The sequence below is a fragment of the Bombina bombina genome, unplaced genomic scaffold, assembly GCF_027579735.1.
Source record: "Bombina bombina isolate aBomBom1 unplaced genomic scaffold, aBomBom1.pri scaffold_958, whole genome shotgun sequence".
Classification (NCBI taxonomy): Eukaryota; Metazoa; Chordata; class Amphibia; order Anura; family Bombinatoridae; genus Bombina; species Bombina bombina.
In genome coordinates, this window is record NW_026511474.1 from 67,370 (window position 1) to 93,841 (window position 26,472).

At 44.1% G+C, this 26,472-nt stretch overlaps 1 protein-coding gene across 1 annotated transcript in view; it reads right to left on the bottom strand.

The window, feature by feature from the left end:
• LOC128643767 (solute carrier family 52, riboflavin transporter, member 2) overlaps window positions 1–26,472 on the bottom strand; it is a gene marked incomplete at its 3' end in the record, with an annotated part of 85,358 nt that overhangs the window by 37,693 nt on the left and 21,193 nt on the right. The window contains exon 2 of the mRNA XM_053696584.1: window positions 11,764–12,628. Coding sequence (XP_053552559.1) covers window positions 11,764–12,628 — 865 coding nt within the window. The remainder of the gene's footprint in view (window positions 1–11,763; window positions 12,629–26,472) is intronic.

Genomic DNA, 26,472 nt, shown 5'->3' on the forward strand with positions numbered 1-26,472 from the left:
AATAATAATAATACATTTTTTTTTTTAATCTATAACTGTAAGTGAGTCCACTGATAAGTCTTTTGTGATTAGACGTAGTGCCCAATTCAGCAGTGTTCTGGACAGCACAATATAATAAACATCAAACAGTGTTACCTGAGTCTTTAAGAGCCAGCCTCTTCAAAGCAGAGGTGGGCCAGTAAGTTACCTCCGGGTCCCTGTTGTCTTCTCAAGATCCATGTTCTGTTAATGAGGTTATAAGTCACCCATCTTCAGTATCCTGTATTGTTGATGAGCCACCCGCAGCAGGGGTTCTTGGACGTTTACGCTGGACTGTTTGCCAGCGAGGCCTTTGCTGTAGTGGATTGGATTCTGATGGAGCTTTTGCATCACATAGAGATGGCAAGGATGGTAGTGGTATTCCAAGTTGAGTACAAAAGGTTTCCAGATCATCTATTGAATTGTAGGTGTGCATGCGGTTGTTTTTCAGCACTTTAACACTGAAGGGAAACCCCCATCTATAAGGGATTCCATTGTCTTGAAGATGTTGTGTCAAGAATCTTGTTTCTTTTCTGTTTTGTAGAGTAAGTGGGCTAAGATCGGAGTAAATTTGTATCTGGTGTTCCTGGTAAGATATAGATTGCTGTTGTCTTGATGCTTTCATTATCCTCTCCTTGTCCAGATATTTGTGGAATTTAATGATTACATCCCTTGGGGGTTCCTTTTCTTTGGGTTGTGGGCGGAGTGCCCTATGGGCTCTATCAAGTGGGATTTCGTTGTAATCAGGTTCTCTCAGTATGGTCTTGAACAAATCTTGGAGGGAGGAATGCAAATTTTCAGGAGTGATTCTTTCTGGCAGTCCTCTTATCCGTATATTTTGCCTCCTCCCTCTATTGTCCAAATCCTCCAATTTTTCCTGAAGGAAAGATATTTGTGATTCTTGTGCCAAAAGTTTTCTATTTATTAAATCCATATCAGATGTCTGTGTTTCAGTCTGTTCCTCCAGGAACTCCACTCTATTTCCCAACTCATTAATCTCTTTTCTCACCTCCGCCAGCCCATCTTTAATCATTCTGCCTACTTGTTGTATGAATGAGGTGAAATCTCCCTTTGTGGGAAGATCTTTCAGGTCAGCTCTTGTGAGTGGGGTCCCCCCCCCTATATCTTGTTGAATATCTGTCTCTTCTGGAGTCTGAGATGAATCTTCATCCTCCATTGTCAGCGCCTGAGACGTTTTAAAGAACATGCTCATCTTATTAGGATTGTTTTTTGTATTTTTGTCCCCTTTAACTGACCTCCTTGATGCCATGTTTGAGATCCCAGTGGGAATCTGGCTGTGCAGGTTTCCTTCTCTGGAAGTAAGCTTATTAACTTTAAAGCACTGTTTATATTTTATTTTTAAAGGGATAGTGCGATCCAGATTATCTTCTGTCTTCCCTTTCTCACTTTCTCTCTTCCCTTCTCCCTCTCTCTCTCCCCTTCTCTGTTTCGTAAATTCACTTATTCTCTTCTTCCACCGTTCTCTTTATGTCCCCTTTTAGGTTTATTTTGTCTGTGTATTTATCCTCCCGCTTGTTAGCAGGTGTTGAAGTGGGGATATAGAACTATGATCCCTATTAATGCTCGTAATGGTGTAATCTTGTTTTTAAGCACTTGCTTCTGGCTGATAAGGCAGAAGGGAAAGAGAGCAGCCCGCACTTTCACTCAAATCTCTCTCAGGCTGAGCCAATTTATTGGGATCTATCTAGGGGAGTCAAACGTCTAAAATAAGTAGCTACAGGGAGGTAAGTGTCAGTCCTTAATGTTAGGTTATCAGCTCCGGTGCCACGCAGTCGGCGTGTATGGGCCTGTCTTTTTGCCTGATAAAGTGCCTCCGTAACAACTCCTATATAGCCAATGCCTTTATTTATATCGGAGGGCTGCCCGCCCGGTGTTTGTTTTGCTCAGCTCCCTGTGACCCGTGCTTATAAAACAGTGATATGGGTAAGTGTTATCTCCTGTGCTGTTATGTGAGCAAGTATGGCGCTTACCATTTGCTTGTGCCGGCGTTGTTATGGCCGCCTCCTTCAACTCTTTTCCTGTGCCCGGTCTATCATACGTCAGCTCACTCGGCTAATGATCGGACAGTTACTTTTGCAATGGGGAGATGTTAAGTTTGTAATGCGGTCAGCGATCCCTTCTTTGTTGCGAGTCTGATGCCTTTTAGAGGGTGAAAGCTTAAATGGCGGTAATGGAGTTCCGTTACAAGCAGTGCTGGTTGTGTTACTCACGCATTATTTCTTTAGCGTTCTCTGTGCTGTGTAGTTCAGTGAAGTTACTGAACATGAATTTGTAATCATAACATGAGTAAATAGAGTATTATGCCCCAACTGTGTCTTAGGATTTACAGAGCTTGAGATTTATGCGGCCATTTCAGTCCATGGTCGGCTCCGCCCCCGGTACACAGAAATTTTATATTAAATATAGGACATCCTGTGATACCACTTTTGTGGTTTATCTGATTAGCTGTGGGTGTGGCCTACTTTATGTAGGACGCACAAAAAGAAAAATAAGAACCAGGGTCAATGAACACATTTATAATATTAAAATGGCTAAGGAAAATAAACCAATCAAACATAGCATTCCGGTTCACTTCCTAGAAAAACATAATTGTAACTCAGTATCTCTCAAGGTTAGAGTGATTGATTGGATACCTTCCAATATACACAATAGGCTCCTTGCTTTAAGACAACAGGAGACCTACTGGATTTACAAGATTGGGAGTTTACACCCTAGGGGCCTCAATGTAGATCTAGATTTGGCTGCTCACATGTGAACGAATTAACTTTTTAATATTTTATATTTTTATAAATTTTTTGATGTCGCTTGTTGAGTATATATGCATGTGCATGTTTGTGTATATGTATATGTGTGCATGTGTGTGTGTATACATGTGTGTATATTTATGTGTATGTATGTGCCTGTGTATGTTCTTATGTGTGTATGTGTGTGTATATATATGTATGTACCGTTTTCATATTTAATTTTCTAGGTCTAATTTCTTATATCTAATTACTATTAATTCATTAGTGGAAAGTTTTTAGATAAGAATTTTTAATTAGATTGTCTAAATAGGTTATGGAATTTACTATTTTTAGCGTTAGTTAGGAGTACATATGGTCTTATTAACTCTACACATTTTGATTAATATGATTAATTGTTATGAAAATGTTTACTGATGATGTTTTTTTCTAGGTGCAATTTTTTCTATGTGCAATTTTTTCTATGTGCAATTTTATCTGTGATTGATTATACAAACATTAAGAAATTAGCCTTTTCATAAATAATTTATTAATTAATTTTCTAATGAACCAATTTTGATGTGGTTAAAGTTTTTAAAGTGTTGCTAGGTTTTTTATTAATGTATTCAATTTTTTTATGTATTGCATTTAAATGTTACTCAAATGCTAATTCATGGTAAAATTGTAATTGTTGGAATGTGTTATATTGGCCAATAGAGGGCGCTCCCACCCAAGATATAAAAGACGGTCTGATTATTCTAACCGCATTCTGTTTGAACTGAACATTTGTATCACCCTTGAAAAAGTTCGGCCGAGATCCGAACGAAACGCTTAGGGATATTGCTCTTTGGGACTATTTTGCTATCACCTGCTGTATGACTGTAAGGCCAGAGAAAGGATCCATCAGAGGGGGACGCTCCAATCCAGCTCCACACTGACGTCCGATGCCGAGTCAGGTTTTGCCGGCTTGGTTATTCCATCGTAGACGGATCAGTTTGTTTGTTGAGCAGGACTCTGACCTGTGCCGCTGTACACCGGATGTTTTTGTAATCCAGACGATCATTTCTACTTACCTGAGTGTAAGTTTTTATGTTTATTTGTTTTATTTACTTTAATAAATTACTCAAGCTTGGCTCTTTTTGCGCTTCTTTCTACTCCCTTGTTATAGCTGTTCCTTTATCCGGGTGATTAGAAGAAAGATCATCCAAAGAGAAGCTGCATCAACCTGGGTAATTGTGCTATATCATCGCTAAGGACTTGAAAAACTTTTTTTCCTGTGCCTTTTCATGGACATTTTGGTAACTGGTTTATTTTATTATATGTACTAACATTGTTATTCTATCGTATAGATTGTGTATGTGTGTATATATATATTTGTTATTAGAATTTGTTCAATATCTTCAATATACTTAATTATTAATATTATTAATATATTTAAATAGGAAATTGCGGGCTGTTTTAGCGCGGATATATCTTTTAGGTGTATGGAGCTGTATGGATGGCCTCTTCCAGGGCCTCAAACCAGAATGCCGCCGCAGCAGTGACAGGCGCAATGCATGCAAGGAGCTGTAAAATAAAACCTTGTTGAATAAACATTTTCTTAAGGTAACCCTCTAATTTTTTATCCATTGGATCTGAAAAAGCACAACTGTCCTCAACCGGGATAGTGGTACGCTTTGCTAAAGTAGAAACTGCTCCCTCCACCTTAGGTAACCGTCTGCCATAAGTCCCGTGTAGTGGCGTCTATTGGAAACATTTTTCTAAATATAGGAGGTGGGGAAAAGGGCACACCGGGCCTATCCCACTCCTTACTAATAATTTCTGTAAGCCTTTTAGGTATTGGAAAAACATCAGTACACACCGGCACTGCATAGTATTTATCCAGCCTACACAATTTCTCTGGTACTGCAATTGTGTCACAGTCATTCAGAGCAGCTAATACCTCCCCAAGCAATACACGGAGGTTCTCAAGCTTAAATTTAAAATTAGAAATCTCTGAATCAGGTCTCCCCGAATCAGAGACGTCACCCACAGACTGAAGCTCTCTGTCCTCAGGTTCTGCATATTGTGACGCAGTATCAGACATGGCTCTTACAGCATCTACGCGCTCTGTATCTCGTCTAACCCCAGAGCTATCGCGCTTGCCTCTCAATTCAGGCAATCTGGATAATAACTCTAACAGGGTATTATTCATGATTGCAGCCATGTCCTGCAAAGTATTCGCTATGGGCGTCCCTGATGTACTTGGCGCCATATTAGCGTGCGTCCCTTGAGCGGGAGGTGAAGGGTCCGACACGTGGGGAGAGTTAGTCGGCATAACTTCCCCCTCGACAGACCCCTCTGGTGACAATTCTTTTATAGATAAAGACTGATCTTTACTGTTTAAGGTGAAATCAATAAATTTAGTACACATTCTCCTATGGGGCTCCACCATGGCTTTTAAACATAATGAACAAGTATCCTCTGTTTCAGACATGTTTGTACAGACTAGCAATGAGACTAGCAAGCTTGGAAAACACTTTAAAGCAAGTTAACAAGCAATATAAAAAACGTTACTGTGCCTTTAAGAGAAACAAATTTTGACAAAATTTGAAATAACAGTGAAAAAAGGCAGTTACACTAACAACATTTTTACAGTGTATGTAACAAGTCAGCAGAGCATTGCACCCACTTGCAAATGGATGATTAACCCCTTAATAACAAAAACAGAATAATAAATGACAAAAACGTTTTTTAAACACAGTCACAACAACTGCCACAGTCTACTGTGATTGTTACCCTCCTCAAACACGACTTTGAAGCCTTTTGAGCCCTTCAGAGATGTCCTGTATCATGCAGAGTGAAGCTGAATGTCTCTGTCAGTATTTTTAGCTGCACAGAAAAGCACTAAAATAGGCCCCTCCCACTCATATTGCAACAGTGGAAAGCTTCAGGAAACTGTCTCTAGGCAGAAATCAAACCAGCCATGTGGAAAAAAACTAGGCCCCAATAAGTTTTGTCACCAAAGATATATAAAAACAATTAACATGCCAGCAAACGTTTTATATTACATTTTTATAAGAGTATGCATCTCTATTAATAAGCCTGATACCAGTAGCTATCACTGCATTTAAGGCTTAACTTACATTAATCCGGTATCAGCAGCATTTTCTAGCAAATTCCATCCCTAGAAAAATATTAACTGCACATACCTTATTGCAGGAAAACCTGCACGCCATTCCCTCTCTGAAGTTACCTCACTCCTCAGAATATGTGAGAACAGCCATGGATCTTAGTTACTTCTGCTAAGATCATAGAAAACGCAGGCAGATTCTTCTTCTAAATACTGCCTGAGATAAACAGCACACTCCGGTACCATTTAAAAATAACAAACTTTTGATTGAAGAAATAAACTAAGTATAAAACACCACTCTCCTCTTACGACCTCCATCTTTGTTAAGGGTTGCAAGAGAATGACTGGATATGGCAGTTAGGGGAGGAGCTATATAGCAGCTCTGCTGTGGGTGATCCTCTTGCAACTTCCTGTTGGGAAGGAGAATATCCCATAAGTAATGGATGATCCATGGACTGGATACACTTAACAAGAGAAATAACAAACTTTTGATTGAAGAAAAAAAACTAACTATAATACACCACTCTCCTCTTACTACCTCCATCTTTGTTGAGAGTTGCAAGAGAATGACTGGATATGGCAGTGAGGGGAGGAGCTATATAGCAGCTCTGCTGTGGGTGATCCTCTTGCAACTTCCTGTTTGGAAAGAGAATATCCCACAAGTAATGGATGATCCGTGGACTGGATACACTTAACAAGAGAAATAAAGACACACTTTTTTACTGAATCTGTGATATTGTCTTTTCATATTGGGAAGGAGCTGGTAATCTGCAATATACACTGTGAATAGATATTCACCTTTGTATGGTGTATTGCCTGATATTTCAGCACCACTATTTTGCACCTAGAGTTATACAAACGAGGAAGGAAAGGAAGACACCAACGACTGATACAAGTTTGCACTAAGCTGAACCAGCGCCTCCAGCTAGCACACCTGATCTATTCACACAGACCTTGGGAGAGACTGTGGGACGGCTGCGGTTCACCAGAAGGGGAAAGTATTAACACATATTATACATCTGTTTGCATGCTTATTTCAGGATAACTATATACCTATCAAAACAGCAATAATGCGTGACCTATCATCCTGGGGCTCAAAGAAACTCTCATGGTGGGGCAGGATCAACACTATAAAAATGAAAATTTTCCCGAGACTGTTATACATCATGGGGGCGGTGCCGATACCTCTGCCTCCCAAATACCTCTCCCAAGTACAGAGTTTATTTAGCACTTTTGTTTGGAAACCCCCCCCACCAAGAATTAACAAAACCACCATGTCATTATCACGTGAACACGGCGGCCTAGGACTACCCGATTTGGAAAGATATAGATTATCTATATTTCTGCAAAGAATCTTAGATTGGAGGGTTGCTGGGGGGCAGAGGAGATCGGTCCGACTTGAAGAACAAATAAATCCCGACTTCAAACTTGCCACTCTCTGTTGGAGTCCTAACTTCCACGAGAGAATTAAAATGCTTCCTAAACCAATCACTAGAGAGACTGTTATCCTCTGGGACATGGCTTCTCGACACCATCCTTGCCTATCCTCTAACCCCAGCCCCCTGACCTCCCTACTTCATAACTCAGACTTCTCTCTAAACCTACTGATGAAACCACAGCCCCATGTCCCGACTGACGAAGATATACTAATATATAACGTTACCGCCAATGAAACCTTATACACTCAGGACCAGTTGATTGACAAGGGATACGACTGGGCACGTAGCTGGTTTTCTTTTAGAAGACTTCAAAACTACATAAACACTCACAAACATAAAAATAACATGATCCGCCCCCCCTACCAACATCGAGAAACTATACCTTACAAACTCACCAATAAAACACTCTCTTCTCCGCCATCTATAAAATTCTCCTCCAACCCCTACCAGGTAACCTGCCATATTCCATAGAGATGTGGGAGAGGGAACTGGGTACAATAATCCTTCCTCAAACAGCGACTAACATATTTCGTAACACTAAAAAATCCTCCATCTCAGCATCCATTTTAGAAACTAACTATAAAATCCTACATTGCTGGTATTTAACTCCACGGAAAATGTACCGACTATACCCTAACACTAACAATAGATGCTGGAGATGCGGTCATGTGGGGAGTGGCATGGGTTACATGTGGTGGTGGTGTTCGCAAATAAATCATTTTTGGTACGAGGTCATAGATGAGGTTGGAAAAATATTACATAAGACTTTACCACCAGACCCCCTAATATGATTGTTACACAAGTCTGTCAAACTGCCGCTCAAGTCCCTATTTCCCCTATTCCGGATATTCACAAACAGCGTTAAAATGCTTATAGCCAGGGGGGGGCGGAGCCTACAGCTGCAGCAGCAGGACGTGTCTTGTGGGAGCTCCTGGTCTATCACAGAGTTATAAGCAATATTTTATTGTTTTTCATAGAGGAAATACTTCATTTTGTGACCAAAGACCAGCAGACTACTATAGGATTCAAGAAATTGATAATTCTGGGGGAAACTCTTAGGATTCACGTCTCTGCTTGTGTTCTGCAGTTAGGCCACGCGGCTGCTGCATTTATATGGTGTCAGGCAGTTTGTGGAGCCGGGGCCATCGCATATTCCCCCCCCTAGGTGACTGGGGTTACGGGCAGTGCTAATTACTGCTAATACTGAAAACTGTTTCTGCAATTACATGGTAATATGGGTGCACCTAAAAACGCCATTACAGCACAGGACATGCAACGCATATTACAAGAACACTTTCTGAGCCTGACTAGGAGTATACATAGGGCCTGGAACGACACTCCTGTATGCCAGAGGCCAGACACAGCTCCCTCAGACAGCGGAGCGGTGACCCTGGGCACTGTAGAGAGCATAGTAGTGACCGGAATGGAAAATGCTTTGATTGACGAAGTATGCACAGCACCTGAGAGCCCGTGGGAGTCTAGACGTAATATGGCACTGCCGGAGCAAACAGAATGCTCAACCACTCCCTCAAAGGTTGGAATGACGAGAGCGCCATTTAATTATGCTGACCGAACTCACCGCAACCAGAGCTCTATGAAGAGCGGTGTTTCTCTTGTGCGCGATAACTGCAGCACTGGCCCAGAAATATCACACCTCAAAAATGCAAGCGAGAGGAGGGCGGCAGTGGGGGACCTGATTAAACTTGGGATGAAACCTGTCTATCGTAAGAAGAGCGCTTCTGTGGAGTCTGGGGCCACAAAGATGGGGTTCATGGTCACACATAATTGTCCTCCGGTGGAAAAAGTAAGCTTGAGGGACCGACTACCAGCCCGGGGTGCTTTCTGTCAACCCATAATCAGTGTGGACGTACCTCGCTACTGCTGGCCCTTTGACCCTGGGGGCTACCAGACAGCCTTCAGCAATCTCTCCTAAAGAGTCACTTTGACGAGCTAGAGCTGGAACTGTGCCAGATCCCGGAGCTGCCGATTCCCTCAAGGCCTCTATATAGTTCAGGTTCACTAAGTGAGACAGACTCTGAAGGAGGACCGACAGCGGAACCTGTATTGAGTGTTTTGCTCAAGCCGGCACTTACAACAGCCCTTCAACAAGAGGTTAGTGTCCCCACGCACTTGTGCACTCCTGCGACTATACCTTTGCGGCTGAAACCGCCTGTTGTTCACACACAGCTCACAGTTGAGGAGCGCAGATCGCTGGCTGTTAGCCAATACTCGGCTGCTGCCAGAAATGAGAAGTCACCGTCGGTGTTGCCTCCGTGGACATTAGCGAGGGTACAAAGCCAATACCTCTTGAAATATTTGTCCCCCATTGCCGGGCTGGAGACCCAGACTTCAGGGACAGGGTAGACATGCCATTAGACTAGCACCCACAGCAGCATCTAAATAGATGTTGAGGCCTATTCACTGCGATGTTCTTTTGCTTTTATCTATTCCCTGTTACACAGTTGGTATAAGTTATGGAGAGCTGATTCAATCGTTTATAATATCAGCCTGTTTGAATCTCCCAGGACACTTTCAGCCTATGTTACGGACATGATAGATATGATGTACATGGGACTTTCTTGCAAATTCATTGATTTCAATATACTGTATGCTGCTCCCCGTACGCACAATGTAGATAGGGACAGATATAACCTGAAAACGGTGGTGACTGCCTTATATCAATTTATTTGCGCTTACCCTGCATAGTGTATTTCTATTTTTTGTTATGTTAGTGTAAACTCTGAGGTAGGCGTTAAGTATTTCAGATTCAGTCAGATAGATGGTTAGATATTTCAGTCTGGTTCCTTGCCACCTTCACCAATAACTCTATGTACCATGGTTACTATATGTTTTAGAATCTTACTTGTTTAAATAACAGACCTATGTGACATCTCCATAGAATTTTAACATCTATAGCTATGTCTGTTTACTGTTCTTGCATTGTTAAATTGCACAGAAAATATACTCCTCCCAAGATGATGCAATGAAATACTGATATGAGACTATACATAAATACCAGGCTTCTCCACTAGAGGGGAGCAAAGGTTTACTTATAAACTTAAAAGAGTTTAAGTACTTTCTCAGTAGAGCAGCACTCAGACTTCTGAAATAATCCCCCAGATAGACATGGTGCATCCTCAACAAATATTCTATTTATTCCCCCTTGTTCCTTAGTGTTTACTTTATAGTAATAATTATTCATTCAGCTATGCACGTGCTCTATGCATCAAGTTATCATTGATCTTTATACAAATTTGTTTTGCATCATTCCCCAAAACATCCTGGGCCCATGAGTGGCCTGATTAGTTATTTAATTTTTCCCCAAAGGCCCCCACTATTTAATCAATCTAGTCTAGGAGGCCCACAAGAGGCCCCCCGTGTCTTTGGGGGTAATATTGGGATCCAAAAATGTCAGAACTGTTTGTTTATGGTCACCTTCCCCTTTCTAGGAGGGGTTATATGTTATATCAATGTTTAGTTTGTGGTTGTGGCCGGACCTGCGTGTCTGATCCCTTTGATGTTGATTATGTTATTTTGAGCAAGAGACCTGCGTGTCTCTAATTGTTACTTTTAATCCTAAAAACCAAATAAAAATTAAAAAAAAAAAAAAAAAAAAAAAAATGCTTATAGCCAGATACTGGAGGGCAAAAGATGTTAGAAGAATATTCCGCTTATAAGAAAGGGAACACAGATAGTTTTATAATGATACAAGCAATTTGGGAGACATATTCCTACCCCTTTTTGTTATTCAGCTACTTTCTTTCTTCTTGTAATTATATTTTTCGAATATACCTAGTTTTCAACTGTATTACAAAAATTGTTTGGGTCTGTGCCACCTTGTGAGAAATGTAAATGTTACTATATTTACTTATTGTATGTAAATGTTGTGAGTTGTGTGCAGATTCAACGTCAATAAAAGAATTTAACTAAAAAATGAAACAATCTTACCAGAATCTACGCCGTGAAACAGGAACACGGCTCTTCAAGTGTGACAGATTAGTAGCCTCGCTCCTGACATGGTCTTGAGTGTAGAAACCAGGCAGCGAAACTCGTCAATGATGATTGCTTGTGGAGCTGTTAATATGAGTCAGGATGGTTTCACAGAAAGACTTTCCCTGCATTTCCGGACTCTAACTTTCATCCATGCTCTCACTGAGAGGCTGACAGGACTACTTAAAACTCCAGTCCCAATGCGAAGACTACTCCGAATCTCCGGCACTTTTCTGCCATCCTCCCGTGATGAAAGGCAAACAATGACTGGGGAATAAGGTTAGTGGGGGAGGTATTTAAGCCTTTGGCTGGGGTGTCTTTGCCTCCTCCTGGTGGCCAGGTTGTTAATTCCCAACAGTAATGAATGAAGCCGTGGACTCTCCTCCCCTTTAGATGGAAAGAGCATTTTCTCACTGAGCGTTACTGAACTTTTATGGCTGACTTCTGGTCATGTGACACTTACCTGCAGAGCACGCACATAGCAATGAAACAGGCAGCAGGGTTGGCGATGTTACTGAGGACAACAGACAGGTGGTACGCTGTGGGGCCATAGGGAAGGCAGCTGTATGTCTGCACAGAGGGCAGGACACCATTAGTTAAAGCATTGGACATTCCGAGCAGCACCAGCAGATACACGTTCCGAGGAGTCCAGAAGCTCTGCCCAGTGGCCTCTCCGTTCTGGGCATCCTGAGCCTTCTCCTCTTTAGGGCTCTTCAGGGGGTACGAATCATCAGAGCCTTCCCCATCCTGTGGTGACGCAGGCTCCTGAGGCTCCTGCTGGGGACCTTCTTCTGTGCGCTGTTTCCAGATGATCAAAAGGGTAAAGGAGAGAGCAGATATGGCGAGTAGGGTGAACAGTCCCCAGAAGTATGAAGAAGCTGAGAAGTTCTCAGGAAAGTAGTGAGGCTCGCTGGCATTCCCCCAGGTGTTGTTCCTGCACTCCAGCCTGCCCACCCCCTGTGCCAAGGCCAGAACACAGGGGAACAGCGCGCTGAGACCTTGTCCAATGAAGAAGCTGCGCACATACTGCTGGGGGAAGCGGAACATGAAGGGCAGGAAAGTGACATTAGATGTACAGCAGCCTAAAGCTAAGAAATATGCCAGTATCAAGTACGCCACACTGTGGTCTTCTCCTGCCACAGGTAACCTCCGGTCCCAGAACACAGCCAAGAAGCCGGATGACACCAGGCTCAGAACATGGATAGAACGGATAAGCCAAGGCTCTGATAGACGTCCTGGGGGACACAGTCTGTGGCTTACGGTGACCGCTAGAGGACCAATGTTACCCAGTGCAATAAGAACTGTGAGAAAAGCAGGAAGATTCCACCCTGCAAACAAAGTGAGAAGTGAGTGTTACCACTGGCAGCAACAGGTTGTATTAAATACATTTGTCTTCGGATGAGGGAACAGAGAATTTACTCTCTCATCTATAATATATAACTGCACTGCTGTCACAGGTATAGAATACACGCTCATTGCTATCACTGGTATAGAATACACGCTCATTGCTATCACTGGTATAGCATACACGCTCATAGCTGTCACTGGTATAGAATACACGCTCACAGCTGTCACTGGTATAGAATACACGCTCATTGCTATCACTGGTATAGAATACACACACACTGCTGTCACAGGTATAGCATACACGATCATTGCTATCACTGGTATAGAATACACGCTCACAGCTGTCACTGGTATAGAATACACGCTCATAGCTGTCACTGGTATAGAATACACGCTCACAGCTGTCACTGGTATAGAATACACGCTCATAGCTGTCACTGGTATAGCATACACGCTCATTGCTATCACTGGTATAGAATACACGCACACAGCTGTCACTGGTATAGAATACACGCTCATAGCTGTCACTGATATAGAATATACGCACACAGCTGTCACTGGTATAGAATACACGCTCATTGCTATCACTGGTATAGCATACACGCTCATAGCTGTCACTGGTATAGAATACACGCTCACAGCTGTCACTGGTATAGAATACACGCTCATAGCTGTCACTGATATAGAATATACGCACACAGCTGTCACTGGTATAGAATACACGCTCATAGCTGTCACTGGTATAGCATACACGCTCATTGCTATCACTGGTATAGAATACACGCACACAGCTGTCACTGGTATAGAATACACGCTCATAGCTGTCACTGATATAGAATATACGCACACAGCTGTCACTGGTATAGAATACACGCTCATTGCTATCACTGGTATAGAATACACACGCACTGCTGTCACTGGTATAGAATACACGCACACAGCTGTCACTGGTATAGAATACACGCTCATAGCTGTCACTGGTATAGAATACACGCACACAGCTGTCACTGGTATAGAATACACGCTCATAGCTGTCACTGGTATAGAATACACGCTCATTGCTATCACTGGTATAGAATACACGCTCACAGCTGTCACTGGTATAGAATACACGCTCATTGCTATCACTGGTATAGAATACACGCTCACAGCTGTCACTGGTATAGAATACACGCTCATAGCTGTCACTGATATAGAATACACGCTCATAGCTGTCACTGATATAGAATACACGCTCATAGCTGTCACAGGTATAGAATACACGCTCATTGCTATCACTGGTATAGAATACACGCTCATAGCTGTCACTGATATAGAATACACGCTCATAGCTGTCACAGGTATAGAATACACGCTCATAGCTGTCACAGGTATAGAATACACGCTCATAGCTGTCACAGGTATAGCATACACGCTCATTGCTATCACTGGTATAGAATACACGCTCACAGCTGTCACTGGTATAGAATACACGCTCACAGCTGTCACTGGTATAGAATACACGCTCACAGCTGTCACTGGTATAGAATACACGCACACTGCTGTCACTGGTATAGAATACACGCTCATAGCTGTCACTGATATAGAATATACGCTCACAGCTGTCACTGGTATAGAATACACGCTCATTGCTATCACTGGTATAGAATACACACGCACTGCTGTCACTGGTATAGAATACACGCACACAGCTGTCACTGGTATAGAATACACGCTCATAGCTGTCACTGGTATAGAATACACGCACACAGCTGTCACTGGTATAGAATACACGCTCATTGCTATCACTGGTATAGAATACACACGCACTGCTGTCACAGGTATAGAATACACGCTCATTGCTATCACTGGTATAGAATACACGCTCACAGCTGTCACTGGTATAGAATACACGCTCATAGCTGTCACTGATATAGAATACACGCTCATAGCTGTCACAGGTATAGAATACACGCACACAGCTGTCACTGGTATAGAATACATGCTCATAGCTGTCACTGGTATAGCATACACGCTCATTGCTATCACTGGTATAGAATACACGCACACAGCTGTCACTGGTATAGAATACACGCTCATAGCTGTCACTGATATAGAATACACGCTCACAGCTGTCACTGGTATAGAATACACGCTCATAGCTGTCACTGGTATAGAATACACGCTCATAGCTGTCACTGGTATAGAATACACGCTCATAGCTGTCACAGGTATAGAATACACACGCACTGCTGTCACTGGTATAGAATACACACGCACTGCTGTCACTGGTATAGAATACACGCTCACAGCTGTCACTGGTATAGAATACACGCTCATAGCTGTCACTGGTATAGAATACACGCTCACAGCTGTCACTGGTATAGAATACACGCTCACAGCTGTCACTGGTATAGAATACACGCTCACAGCTGTCACTGGTATAGAATACACGCTCACAGCTGTCACTGGTATAGAATACACGCTCACAGCTGTCACTGGTATAGAATACACGCTCACAGCTGTCACTGGTATAGAATACACGCTCACAGCTGTCACTGGTATAGTATACACGCTCATAGCTGTCACTGGTATAGAATACACACGCACTGCTGTCACTGGTATAGAATACACGCTCATAGCTGTCACTGATATAGAATACACGCTCATAGCTTTCACTGGTATAGAATACACGCTCATAGCTGTCACTGATATAGAATACACACGCACTGCTATCACTGGTATAGAATACATGCTCATAGCTGTCACAGGTATAGAATACACACGCACTGCTGTCACTGGTATAGAATACACACGCACTGCTGTCACTGGTATAGAATACACGCTCATAGCTGTCACAGGTATAGAATACACGCTCATAGCTGTCACAGGTATAGCATACACGCTCATTGCTATCACTGGTATAGAATACACGCACACAGCTGTCACTGGTATAGAATACACGCTCATAGCTGTCACTGATATAGAATACACGCACACTGCTGTCACTGGTATAGAATACACGCTCATAGCTGTCACTGATATAGAATACACGCACACTGCTGTCACAGGTATAGCATACACGCTCATTGCTATCACTGGTATAGAATACACGCTCATAGCTGTCACTGATATAGAATACACGCACACTGCTGTCACTGGTATAGAATACACGCTCATTGCTATCACTGGTATAGAATACACATGCACTGCTGTCACTGGTATAGCATACACGCTCATTGCTATCACTGGTATAGAATACACACGCACTGCTGTCACTGGTATAGAATACACGCTCATAGCTGTCACTGATATAGAATACACGCACACTGCTGTCACTGGTATAGAATACACGCTCATTGCTATCACTGGTATAGCATACACGCTCATTGCTATCACTGGTATAGAATACACGCTCACTGCTGTCACTGGTATAGAATACACGCTCATAGCTGTCACTGGTATAGAATACACACGCACACTGAAGTCACTGGTATAGAATACACACGCACACTGAAGTCACTGGTATAGAATACACGCTCATAGCTGTCACTGGTATAGAATACACGCACACTGCTGTCACTGGTATAGAATTCACGCACACTGCTGTCACTGGTATAGAATACACGCTCATAGCTGTCACTGATATAGAATACACGCACACAGCTGTCACTGGTATAGAATACACACGCACACTGCTGTCACTGGTATAGAATACACACGCTCATAGCTGTCACTGGTATAGAATACACGCACACTGCTGTCACTGGTATAGAATACACGCTCACTGCTGTCACTGGTATAGAATACACGCTCAAAGCTGTCACTGGTATAGAATACACACGCACACTGAAGTCACTGGTATAGAATACACACGCACACTGAAGTCACTGGTATAGAATACACGCTCATAGCTGTCACTGGTATAGAATACACGCACACTGCTGTCACTGGTATAGAATACACGCTCATAGCTGTCACTGGTATAGAATACACGCACACTGCTGTCACTGGTATAGAATACACGCACACTGCTGTCACTGGTATAGAATACACGCACACTGCTGTCACTGGTATAGAATACACGCACACTGCTGTCACTGGTATAGAATACACGCACACTGCTGTCACTGGTATAGAATACACGCACACTGCTGTCACTGGTATAGAATACACGCACACTGCTGTCACTGGTATAGAATACACGCTCATAGCTGTCACTGATATAGAATACACGCACACAGCTGTCACTGGTATAGAATACACACGCACACTGCTGTCACTGGTATAGAATACACACGCACACTGCTGTCACTGGTATAGAATACACGCTCATAGCTGTCACTGGTATAGAATACACGCACACTGCTGTCACTGGTATAGAATACACGCTCATAGCTGTCACTGGTATAGAATACACACGCACTGCTGTCACTGGTATAGAATACACACGCACTGCTGTCACTGGTATAGAATACACGCTCACTGCTGTCACTGGTATAGAATACACACTCATAGCTGTCACTGATATAGAATACACGCACACTGAAGTCACTGGTATAGAATACACGCTCACAGCTGTCACTGGTATAGAATACACGCTCATAGCTGTCACTGGTATAGAATACACACTCATAGCTGTCACTGGTATAGAATACACACGCACACTGCTGTCACTGGTATAGAATACACGCTCATAGCTGTCACTGGTATAGAATACACGCACACTGCTGTCACTGGTATAGAATACACGCTCATAGCTGTCACTGGTATAGAATACACACGCACTGCTGTCACTGGTATAGAATACACACGCACTGCTGTCACTGGTATAGAATACACGCTCACTGCTGTCACTGGTATAGAATACACACTCATAGCTGTCACTGATATAGAATACACGCACACTGAAGTCACTGGTATAGAATACACGCTCACAGCTGTCACTGGTATAGAATACACGCTCATAGCTGTCACTGGTATAGAATACACACTCATAGCTGTCACTGGTATAGAATACACGCACACTGCTGTCACTGGTATAGAATACACGCTCACTGCTGTCACTGGTATAGAATACACGCTCATAGCTGTCACTGGTATAGAATACACACTCATAGCTGTCACTGGTATAGAATACACGCACACTGCTGTCACTGGTATAGAATACAAACGCACTGCTGTCACTAGTATAGAATACACGCTCATAGCTGTCACTGGTATAGAATACACACTCATAGCTGTCACTAGTATAGAATACACGCTCACAGCTGTCACTGGTATAGAATACACGCTCATAGCTGTCACTAGTATAGAATACACACTCATAGCTGTCACTGGTATAGAATACACACGCACTGCTGTCACTGGTATAGAATACACGCTCATAGCTGTCACTGGTATAGAATACACGCTCATAGCTGTCACTGGTATAGAATACACATGCTCATAGCTGTCACTGATATAGAATACACGCACAGAGCTGTCACTGGTATAGAATACACGCTCATAGCTGTCACTGGTATAGAATACACGCTCATAGCTGTCACTGGTATAGAATACACACACTGCTGTCACTGGTATAGAATACACACGCACTGCTGTCACTGGTATAGAATACACACGCACTGCTGTCACTGGTATAGAATACACACGCACTGCTGTCACTGGTATAGAATACACGCACACTGCTGTCACTGGTATAGAATACACGCACACTGCTGTCACTGGTATAGAATACACACTCATAGCTGTCACTGATATAGAATACACGCACACTGCTGTCACTGGTATAGAATACACGCACACTGCTGTCACTGGTATAGAATACACGCACACTGCTGTCACTGGTATAGAATACACACTCATAGCTGTCACTGATATAGAATACACGCACACTGCTGTCACTGGTATAGAATACACGCACACTGCTGTCACTGGTATAGAATACACACTCATAGCTGTCACTGATATAGAATACACGCACACTGCTGTCACTGGTATAGAATACACGCTCATAGCTGTCACTGATATAGAATACACGCACACTGCTGTCACTGGTAAAGAATACACACGCACTGCTGTCACTGGTAGAGAATACACGCACACTGCTGTCACTGGTATAGAATACACGCACACTGCTGTCACTGGGATAGAATACACACGCTCATAGCTGTCACTGGTATAGAATACACGCACACTGCTGTCACTGGTATAGAATACACGCACACTGCTGTCACTGGTATAGAATACACACTCATAGCTGTCACTGATATAGAATACACGCACACTGCTGTCACTGGTATAGAATACACGCACACTGCTGTCACTGGGATAGAATACACACGCTCATAGCTGTCACTGGTATAGAATACACGCACACTGCTGTCACTGGTATAGAATACACGCACACTGCTGTCACTGGTATAGAATACACACTCATAGCTGTCACTGATATAGAATACACGCACACTGCTGTCACTGGTATAGAATACACGCACACTGCTGTCACTGGTATAGAATACACACGCACACTGCTGTCACTGGTATAGAATACACACGCACACTGCTGTCACTGGTATAGAATACACACTCATAGCTGTCACTGATATAGAATACACGCACACTGCTGTCACTGGTATAGAATACACGCTCATAGCTGTCACTGATATAGAATACACGCACACTGCTGTCACTGGTAAAGAATACACACGCACTGTTGTCACTGGTAAAGAATACACACGCACTGCTGTCACTGGTATAGAATACACAAGCACACTGTTGTCACTGGGATAGAATACACACGCTCATAGCTGTCACTGGTATAGAATACACGCACACTGCTGTCACTGGTATAGAATACACACTCATAGCTGTCACTGATATAGAATACACGCACACTGCTGTCACTGGTATAGAATACACGCTCATTGCTATCACTGGTATAGAATACACACGCACTGCTGTCACTGGTATAGAATACACACGCACTGCTGTCACTGGTATAGAATACACGCACACTGCTGTCACTGGTATAGAATACACGCACACTGCTGTCACTGGTATAGAATACACACTCATAGCTGTCACTGATATAGAATACACGCACACTGCTGTCACTGGTATAGAATACACGCTCATTGCTATCACTGGTATAGAATACACGCACACTGCTGTCACTGGTATAGAATACACGCTCATAGCTGTCACTGATATAGAATACACGCACACTGCTGTCACTGGTATAGAATACACACGCACTGCTGTCACTGGTATAGAATACACAAGCACACTGTTGTCACTTGTATAGAATACACAGGCACACTGTTGTCACTTGTATAGAATACACACACACTGTTGTCACTGGGATAGAATACACAAACACTGCTGTCACTGGTATAGAATACACACGCACTGCTGTCACTGGTATAGAATACACAAACACTGCTGTCACTGGTATAGAATACACGCTCATTGCTGTCACTGGTATAGAATACACGCTCATTGCTGTCACAGGTATAGAATAAACGCACACTGCTGTTACAGGTATAGAATATACGCACACTGCTGTCACAGGTATAGAATATACGCACACTGCTGTCACAGGTATAGAATACACATGCACTGCTGTCACTGGTATAGAATAGACACCCACTGCTGTCACTGGTATAGAATAGAAACGCACTGCTGTCACTGGTATAGAATAGACACCCACTGCTGTCACTGGTATAGAATAGAAACGCACTGCTGTCACTGGTATAGAATACACACGCACTGCTGTCACTGGTATAGAATACACACGCACACTGCTGTCACTGGTATAGAATACACACGCACACTGCTGTCACTGGTATAGAATACACGCACTGCTGTCACTGGTATAGAATACACGCTCATTGCTATCACTGGTATAGAATACACACACACTGCTGTCTCAGGTATAGCATACACGCTCATTGCTATCACTGGTATAGAATACGCACGCACTGCTGTCACTGGTATAGAATACACGCTCATAGCTGTCACTGGTATAGAATACACGCACACTGCTGTCACTGGTATAGAATACACGCTCATAGCTGTCACTGGTATAGAATACACGCGCACACTGTTGTCACTGGTATAGAATACACACGCACACTGCTGTCACTGGTATAGAATACACAGGCACACTGCTGTCACTGGTATAGAATACACGCACACTGCTGTCACTGGTATAGAATACACGCACACTGCTGTCACTGGTATAGAATACACGCTCATAGCTGTCACTGGTATAGAATACACGCGCACACTGTTGTCACTGGTATAGAATACACACGCACACTGCTGTCACTGGTATAGAATACACGCGCACACTGTTGTCACTGGTATAGAATGCACACGCACACTGCTGTCACTGGTATAGAATACACGCACACTGCTGTCACTGGTATAGAATACACACTGTAACGGTACCAACAGGATACCAAGGGTTAACACCAGGGAACAATGTCCTGCATAGAGAATCAGCAATTCACAACCCAGCCAGTTTTCAGGTTTGAAACAGAATGTCATTTATTAAGGCTCATATGCCCAGTATTTATGCAGGTCTGACCCCCCAGAAGGGGGGTTGAAAGAATGTTGTACATTAGATGGAGGAACCACACCCTTGGACAGACCAAAATAGAATCACATTACTTTACTAGGTAGATAAGAACTTAAACACAAAACACATTTGGCTTTCCTTATCACCTATTCGTCTGCTCTCTGAGGGTGATTAAACAATGGACTGTTTATCACTAACTTTAATGACAGTACACAGTAGTTTCTTAAAGCTGAACACAGTTAACTCCTTCAGTACTGACAGAAGGGTCTGTCACATCTACATAGCACACAATACAGCATATAGACAACCTTTCTTACATTATAGTTCAGTAGGTTTGCCACAATGCTCCCCCAGAACCAAGCCGGCATACACAGTCTGATCCCAAAGGATCGGCTTGGGGATGTCCGGGGAAGTACTCACAGATCACTTTTCAAGTTCAGTTTGTCTGGGCAACCCGTCGGCGTTACCGTTTTGTTTCCCTGGGCGGTAATGGATGGTAAAGTCGAAGGGCTGCAGCGCCAAACTCCAGCGCAGCAGCCTGGTATTGTCCCCGGCCACACGGTTCAGCCACACCAACGGGTTGTGATCTGTGAGTAAGGAAAAAGGTTGTCCATACAGGTACGGCTGCAGCTTTTTGGAGAGCCCTGATTAAAATATAAAAGGTAACAGCAACTTGTAAGTAAACCAAACTAGGTTGTAGGTCCTCAAATAGGGCTTCAGCTACCGTCTCTGCATGGATGTTGGAGAGAGCAATGACCTAGGGGTACCTAGTGGCGTAGTCCACCACGGTTAAAATGTACCTCTTCCCGAAGGGACTGGGCTTGGGTAGTCACAGGGTTAACATCAGCGGGACCCATGGGAGCATAGGCAGAAACAAGGGGGGGCAAGTCATTTCCAAGGAGAACATCAGCAGGTAAGTCCTTCTTGACCCCCACATTCACAGGTCTAGCGCCCATTCCCCAATCCAAATGTACCCTGGCAACAGGTAGGCGGAACACAGTGCCCCCTGCTACCCTCACAGCCACAGTGTCTCCAGTGTGCTGTTTCTCAGACACCAAGTTCTCTTGAAGCAAGGTCATGGTAGCACCAGTATCCCGTAGACCACTGACCTCCTTCCCATTCACTTTAACCCGTTGCCGGTTATTCCGGTGGGCAGCTTGCACGGGGTCGGCTTCATGTAGGCTGCCCCAGCATTCTGGCGCCTCTACGTAGCGGGACGCAGGCTGAGGATTATGTGGGATTCCGCCGGCGGGTCTTCTCCAGGACTGTGCTTGGTTCGCTGCGTTTAGGGGACACTCTGGTCTTTTGTGCCCTAGTTGCTTACATCCAAAGCACCGAATAGGTTGTGAGTAGCCCCGCGAATTGAACCGGCCTCTCTGAGGGTAGTTCGTGGCCGGAGGCTGTGTGGTATAGTGGTGCGCCGGGGGTTGGTAACTGGCAGCTGCTGGGGTGACTGGGGGTCTGTACTCCACTCTAGCAGTGGGCAATCGGTATACTGCTCCTCCTGCCCCTCGTACTGCCACGGATCCGCCAGTGGGTGCTGTATCCGGCACCAAATGGGGAGCTATCAGGGTTAAAGTAGCTCCCGAATCCCGAAGTCCCTGGACCGACATCACCTCATGCAGAATTCCCAGGGGTTCCTCGGCTTGGGTGCTCAACACCTCATGAGCGGCTGGCTCCGTTTGGTAATGGTGAGCAGCCGCCCTTGGGGCCAGGTTCTGTCTGACCTGGTTCCAAGCTTGTCTGCTCCGATTTTGGGTGCACTCACGTGCCATATGTCCCCACTGCTTGCAGGTGTGGCATTGTATATTCGCCCGTCCGTTGTATCGTGAGGGGGGTGGTGGATTCCCTGGGGCTGGGCGAAAAGGTGCCGCTGTGGGGTTGTTAGGCTGTAGTCCATGGTGCCTCCTGGCATCAAAATGCTGGTCTGCTAATCAGGCTGCTTCGGTTAAGGTGAGGGGTTTTCGATCTCTCACCCATTCTTGGGCTTCTGGGGACAAGCCGTTAAAGAATTGCTCCAACAGCATCAGTTGTCGCAATTCTTCCATGGTGGTAGCTTGGCTGGCCTGTATCCACCCTTGAGATGCTTGATCCAGCTTGTGGGCCCACTCTGCATGTGAATCTCTTTCTGGCTTGCGCAGGCCTCTAAACTTGTGCCGGTATGCCTCTGGGGTAATGGCATATCTTTCCAAGATCGCTCTCTTCACTTTAGCGTAATCCTTGCTGTCCTCCCTGGGTACAGCGCGATACGCTTCCGCTGCCCTACCGGCTAGCTTGCCTGCTAGCACCGGCACCCATACGGACTGCTCCAAATCATGTAACTCGCACAGTCTCTCAAAATCCTGTAAATACCCATCAATCTCATCCTTCTCCTCACAAAACATTTTAAATGCATGGTATGGGATTTTGGGTCTTACTGGGTTGCTGAGTGCGTCCAAAATGGATTCTGCTCGGAAGGATGCATTCCGCGGACTGTGTGCCATCACGTACTCCTGTACATCTGCCATTACCACGGATAGCATATCCTGTGGTACAGGTTGGGGTAAAAATTCCAGCCTGGTCCTCATTTCCCTCTGGTATAGGGTCTCCTCCATGGCTGCTGGAGGCGTAGCGCTGTGAGCTCTGTCTCCCTCCATCAGCTCGGCAATTAATATAGCCTTGGGTTTGCTGCTGCCTATCTTTCCCCCGGCTTCTAGCAGTTCCTTTAACGTTTGTCTCTTTAGCTTAGAATAATCCATCTCCATTCACTTCGGTCCCTGGTACTCCTTCCATCTTAGTCAGTATTGTAGTAATCCCCCTCTTCCTGAGGTTACTGGCTTGTGTAGTTGCTCTTCTGGGCGATAAGGTTCATTCCGTCGCTTGCCACCAATTGTAACGGTACCAACAGGATACCAAGCGTTAACACCAGGGAACAATGTCCTGCATAGGGAATCAGAAATTCACAACCCAGCCAGTTTTCAGGTTTGAAACAGAATGTCATTTATTAAGGCTCATATGCCCAGTATTTATGCAGGTCTGACCCCCCAGAAGGGGGGTTGAAAGAATGTTGTACATTAGATGGAGGAACGTCACCCTTGGACAGACCACAATAGAATCACATTACTTTACTAGGTAGATAAGAACTTAAACACAAAACACATTTGGCTTTCCTTATCACCTATTTGTCTGATCTCTGAGGGTGATTAAACAATGGACTGTTTATCACTAACTTTAATGACAGTACACAGTACTTTCTTAAAGCTGAACACAGTTAACTCCTTCAGTACTGACAGAAGGGTCTGTCACATCTACATAGCACACAATACAGGCTATAGACAACCTTTCTTACATTATAGTTCAGAAGTGGCTAGGTTTGCCACACACACGCACACTGCTGTCACTGGTATAGAATACACACGCTCATAGCTGTCACTGGTATAGAATACACGCACACTGCTGTCACTGGTATAGAATACACGCGCACACTGCTGTCACTGGTATAGAATACACACGCACACTGCTGTCACTGGTATAGAATACACGCACACTGCTGTCACTGGTATAGAATACACACGCACACTGCTGTCACTGGTATAGAATACACACGCACACTGCTGTCACTGGTATAGAATACACACGCACACTGCTGTCACTGGTATAGAATACACACGCACACTGCTGTCACTGGGATAGAATACACACGCACACTGTTGTCACTGGTATAGAATACACACGCACACTGTTGTCACTGGTAAAGAATACACACACACTGCTGTCACTGGTATAGAATACACACGCACACACTTATCACTGGTATAGAATACACACGCACACTGCTGTCACTGGTATAGAATACACAAACACTGCTGTCACTGGTATAGAATACACGCTCATTGCTGTCACCGGTATAGACTAAACGCACACTGCTGTCACAGGTATAGAATATACGCACACTGCTGTCACAGGTATAGAATATACGCACACTGCTGTCACAGGTATAGAATACACACGCACTACTGTCACTGGTATAGAATACACACGCATTACTGTCACTGGTATAGAATAGACACCCACTGCTGTCACTGGTATAGAATAGAAACGCACTGCTGTCACTGGTATAGAATACACACGCACACTGCTGTCACTGGTATAGAATACACACACACTGCTGTCACTGGGATAGAATACACACGCACTGCTGTCACTGGTATAGAATACACACGCACTGCTGTCACTGGTATAGAATACACACGCACTGCTGTCACTGGTATAAAATACACACGCACACTGCTGTCACTGGTATAGAATACACACTCACTGCTGTCACTGGGATAGAATACACACGCACTGCTGTCACTGGTATAGAATACACACACACTGCTGTCACTGGTATAGAATACACGCACACTGCTGTCACTGGTATAGAAAACACACACACTGCTGTCACTGGTATAGAATACACAAACACTGCTGTCACTGGTATAGAATACACATGCACTGCTGTCACTGGTATAGAATACACACGTACACACTGTTATCACTGGTATAGAATACACACGCACACTGCTGTCACTGGTATAGAATACACACGTACACTGCTGTCAGTGGTATAGAGAGAGCAGTATAAAGGGTATAGGACGTTACAGGAGAGAGAGAGAGCAGTATAAAGGGTATAGGACGGTACAGGAGAGAGGGAGAGCAGTATAAAGGGTATAGGACGGTACAGGAGAGAGGGAGAGCAGTATAATGGGTATAGGATGGTACAGGAGAGAGAGAGAGAGCAGTATAAAGGGTATAGGACGGTACAGGAGAGAGAGAGAGCGCAGTATAAAGGGTATAGGACGGTACAGGAGAGAGGGAGAGCAGTATAAAGGGTATAGGACGGTACAGGAGAGAGAGAGAGAGAGCAGTATAAAGGGTATAGGACGGTACAGGAGAGAGAGAGAGCAGTATAAAGGGTATAGGACAGTACAGGAGAGAGAGAGAGAGAGAGAGAGCAGTATAAAGGGTATAGGACGGTACAGGAGAGAGAGAGAGAGCGCAGTATAAAGGGTATAGGACGGTACAGGAGAGAGGGAGAGCAGTATAAAGGGTATAGGACGTTACAGGAGAGAGAGAGAGAGAGAGAGAGAGCAGTATAAAGGGTATAGGACGGTACAGGAGAGAGATAGAGAGCAGTATAAAGGGTATAGGACGGTACAGGAGAGAGGGAGAGCAGTATAAAGGGTATAGGACGGTACAGGAGAGAGGGAGAGCAGTATAAAGGGTATAGGACGGTAC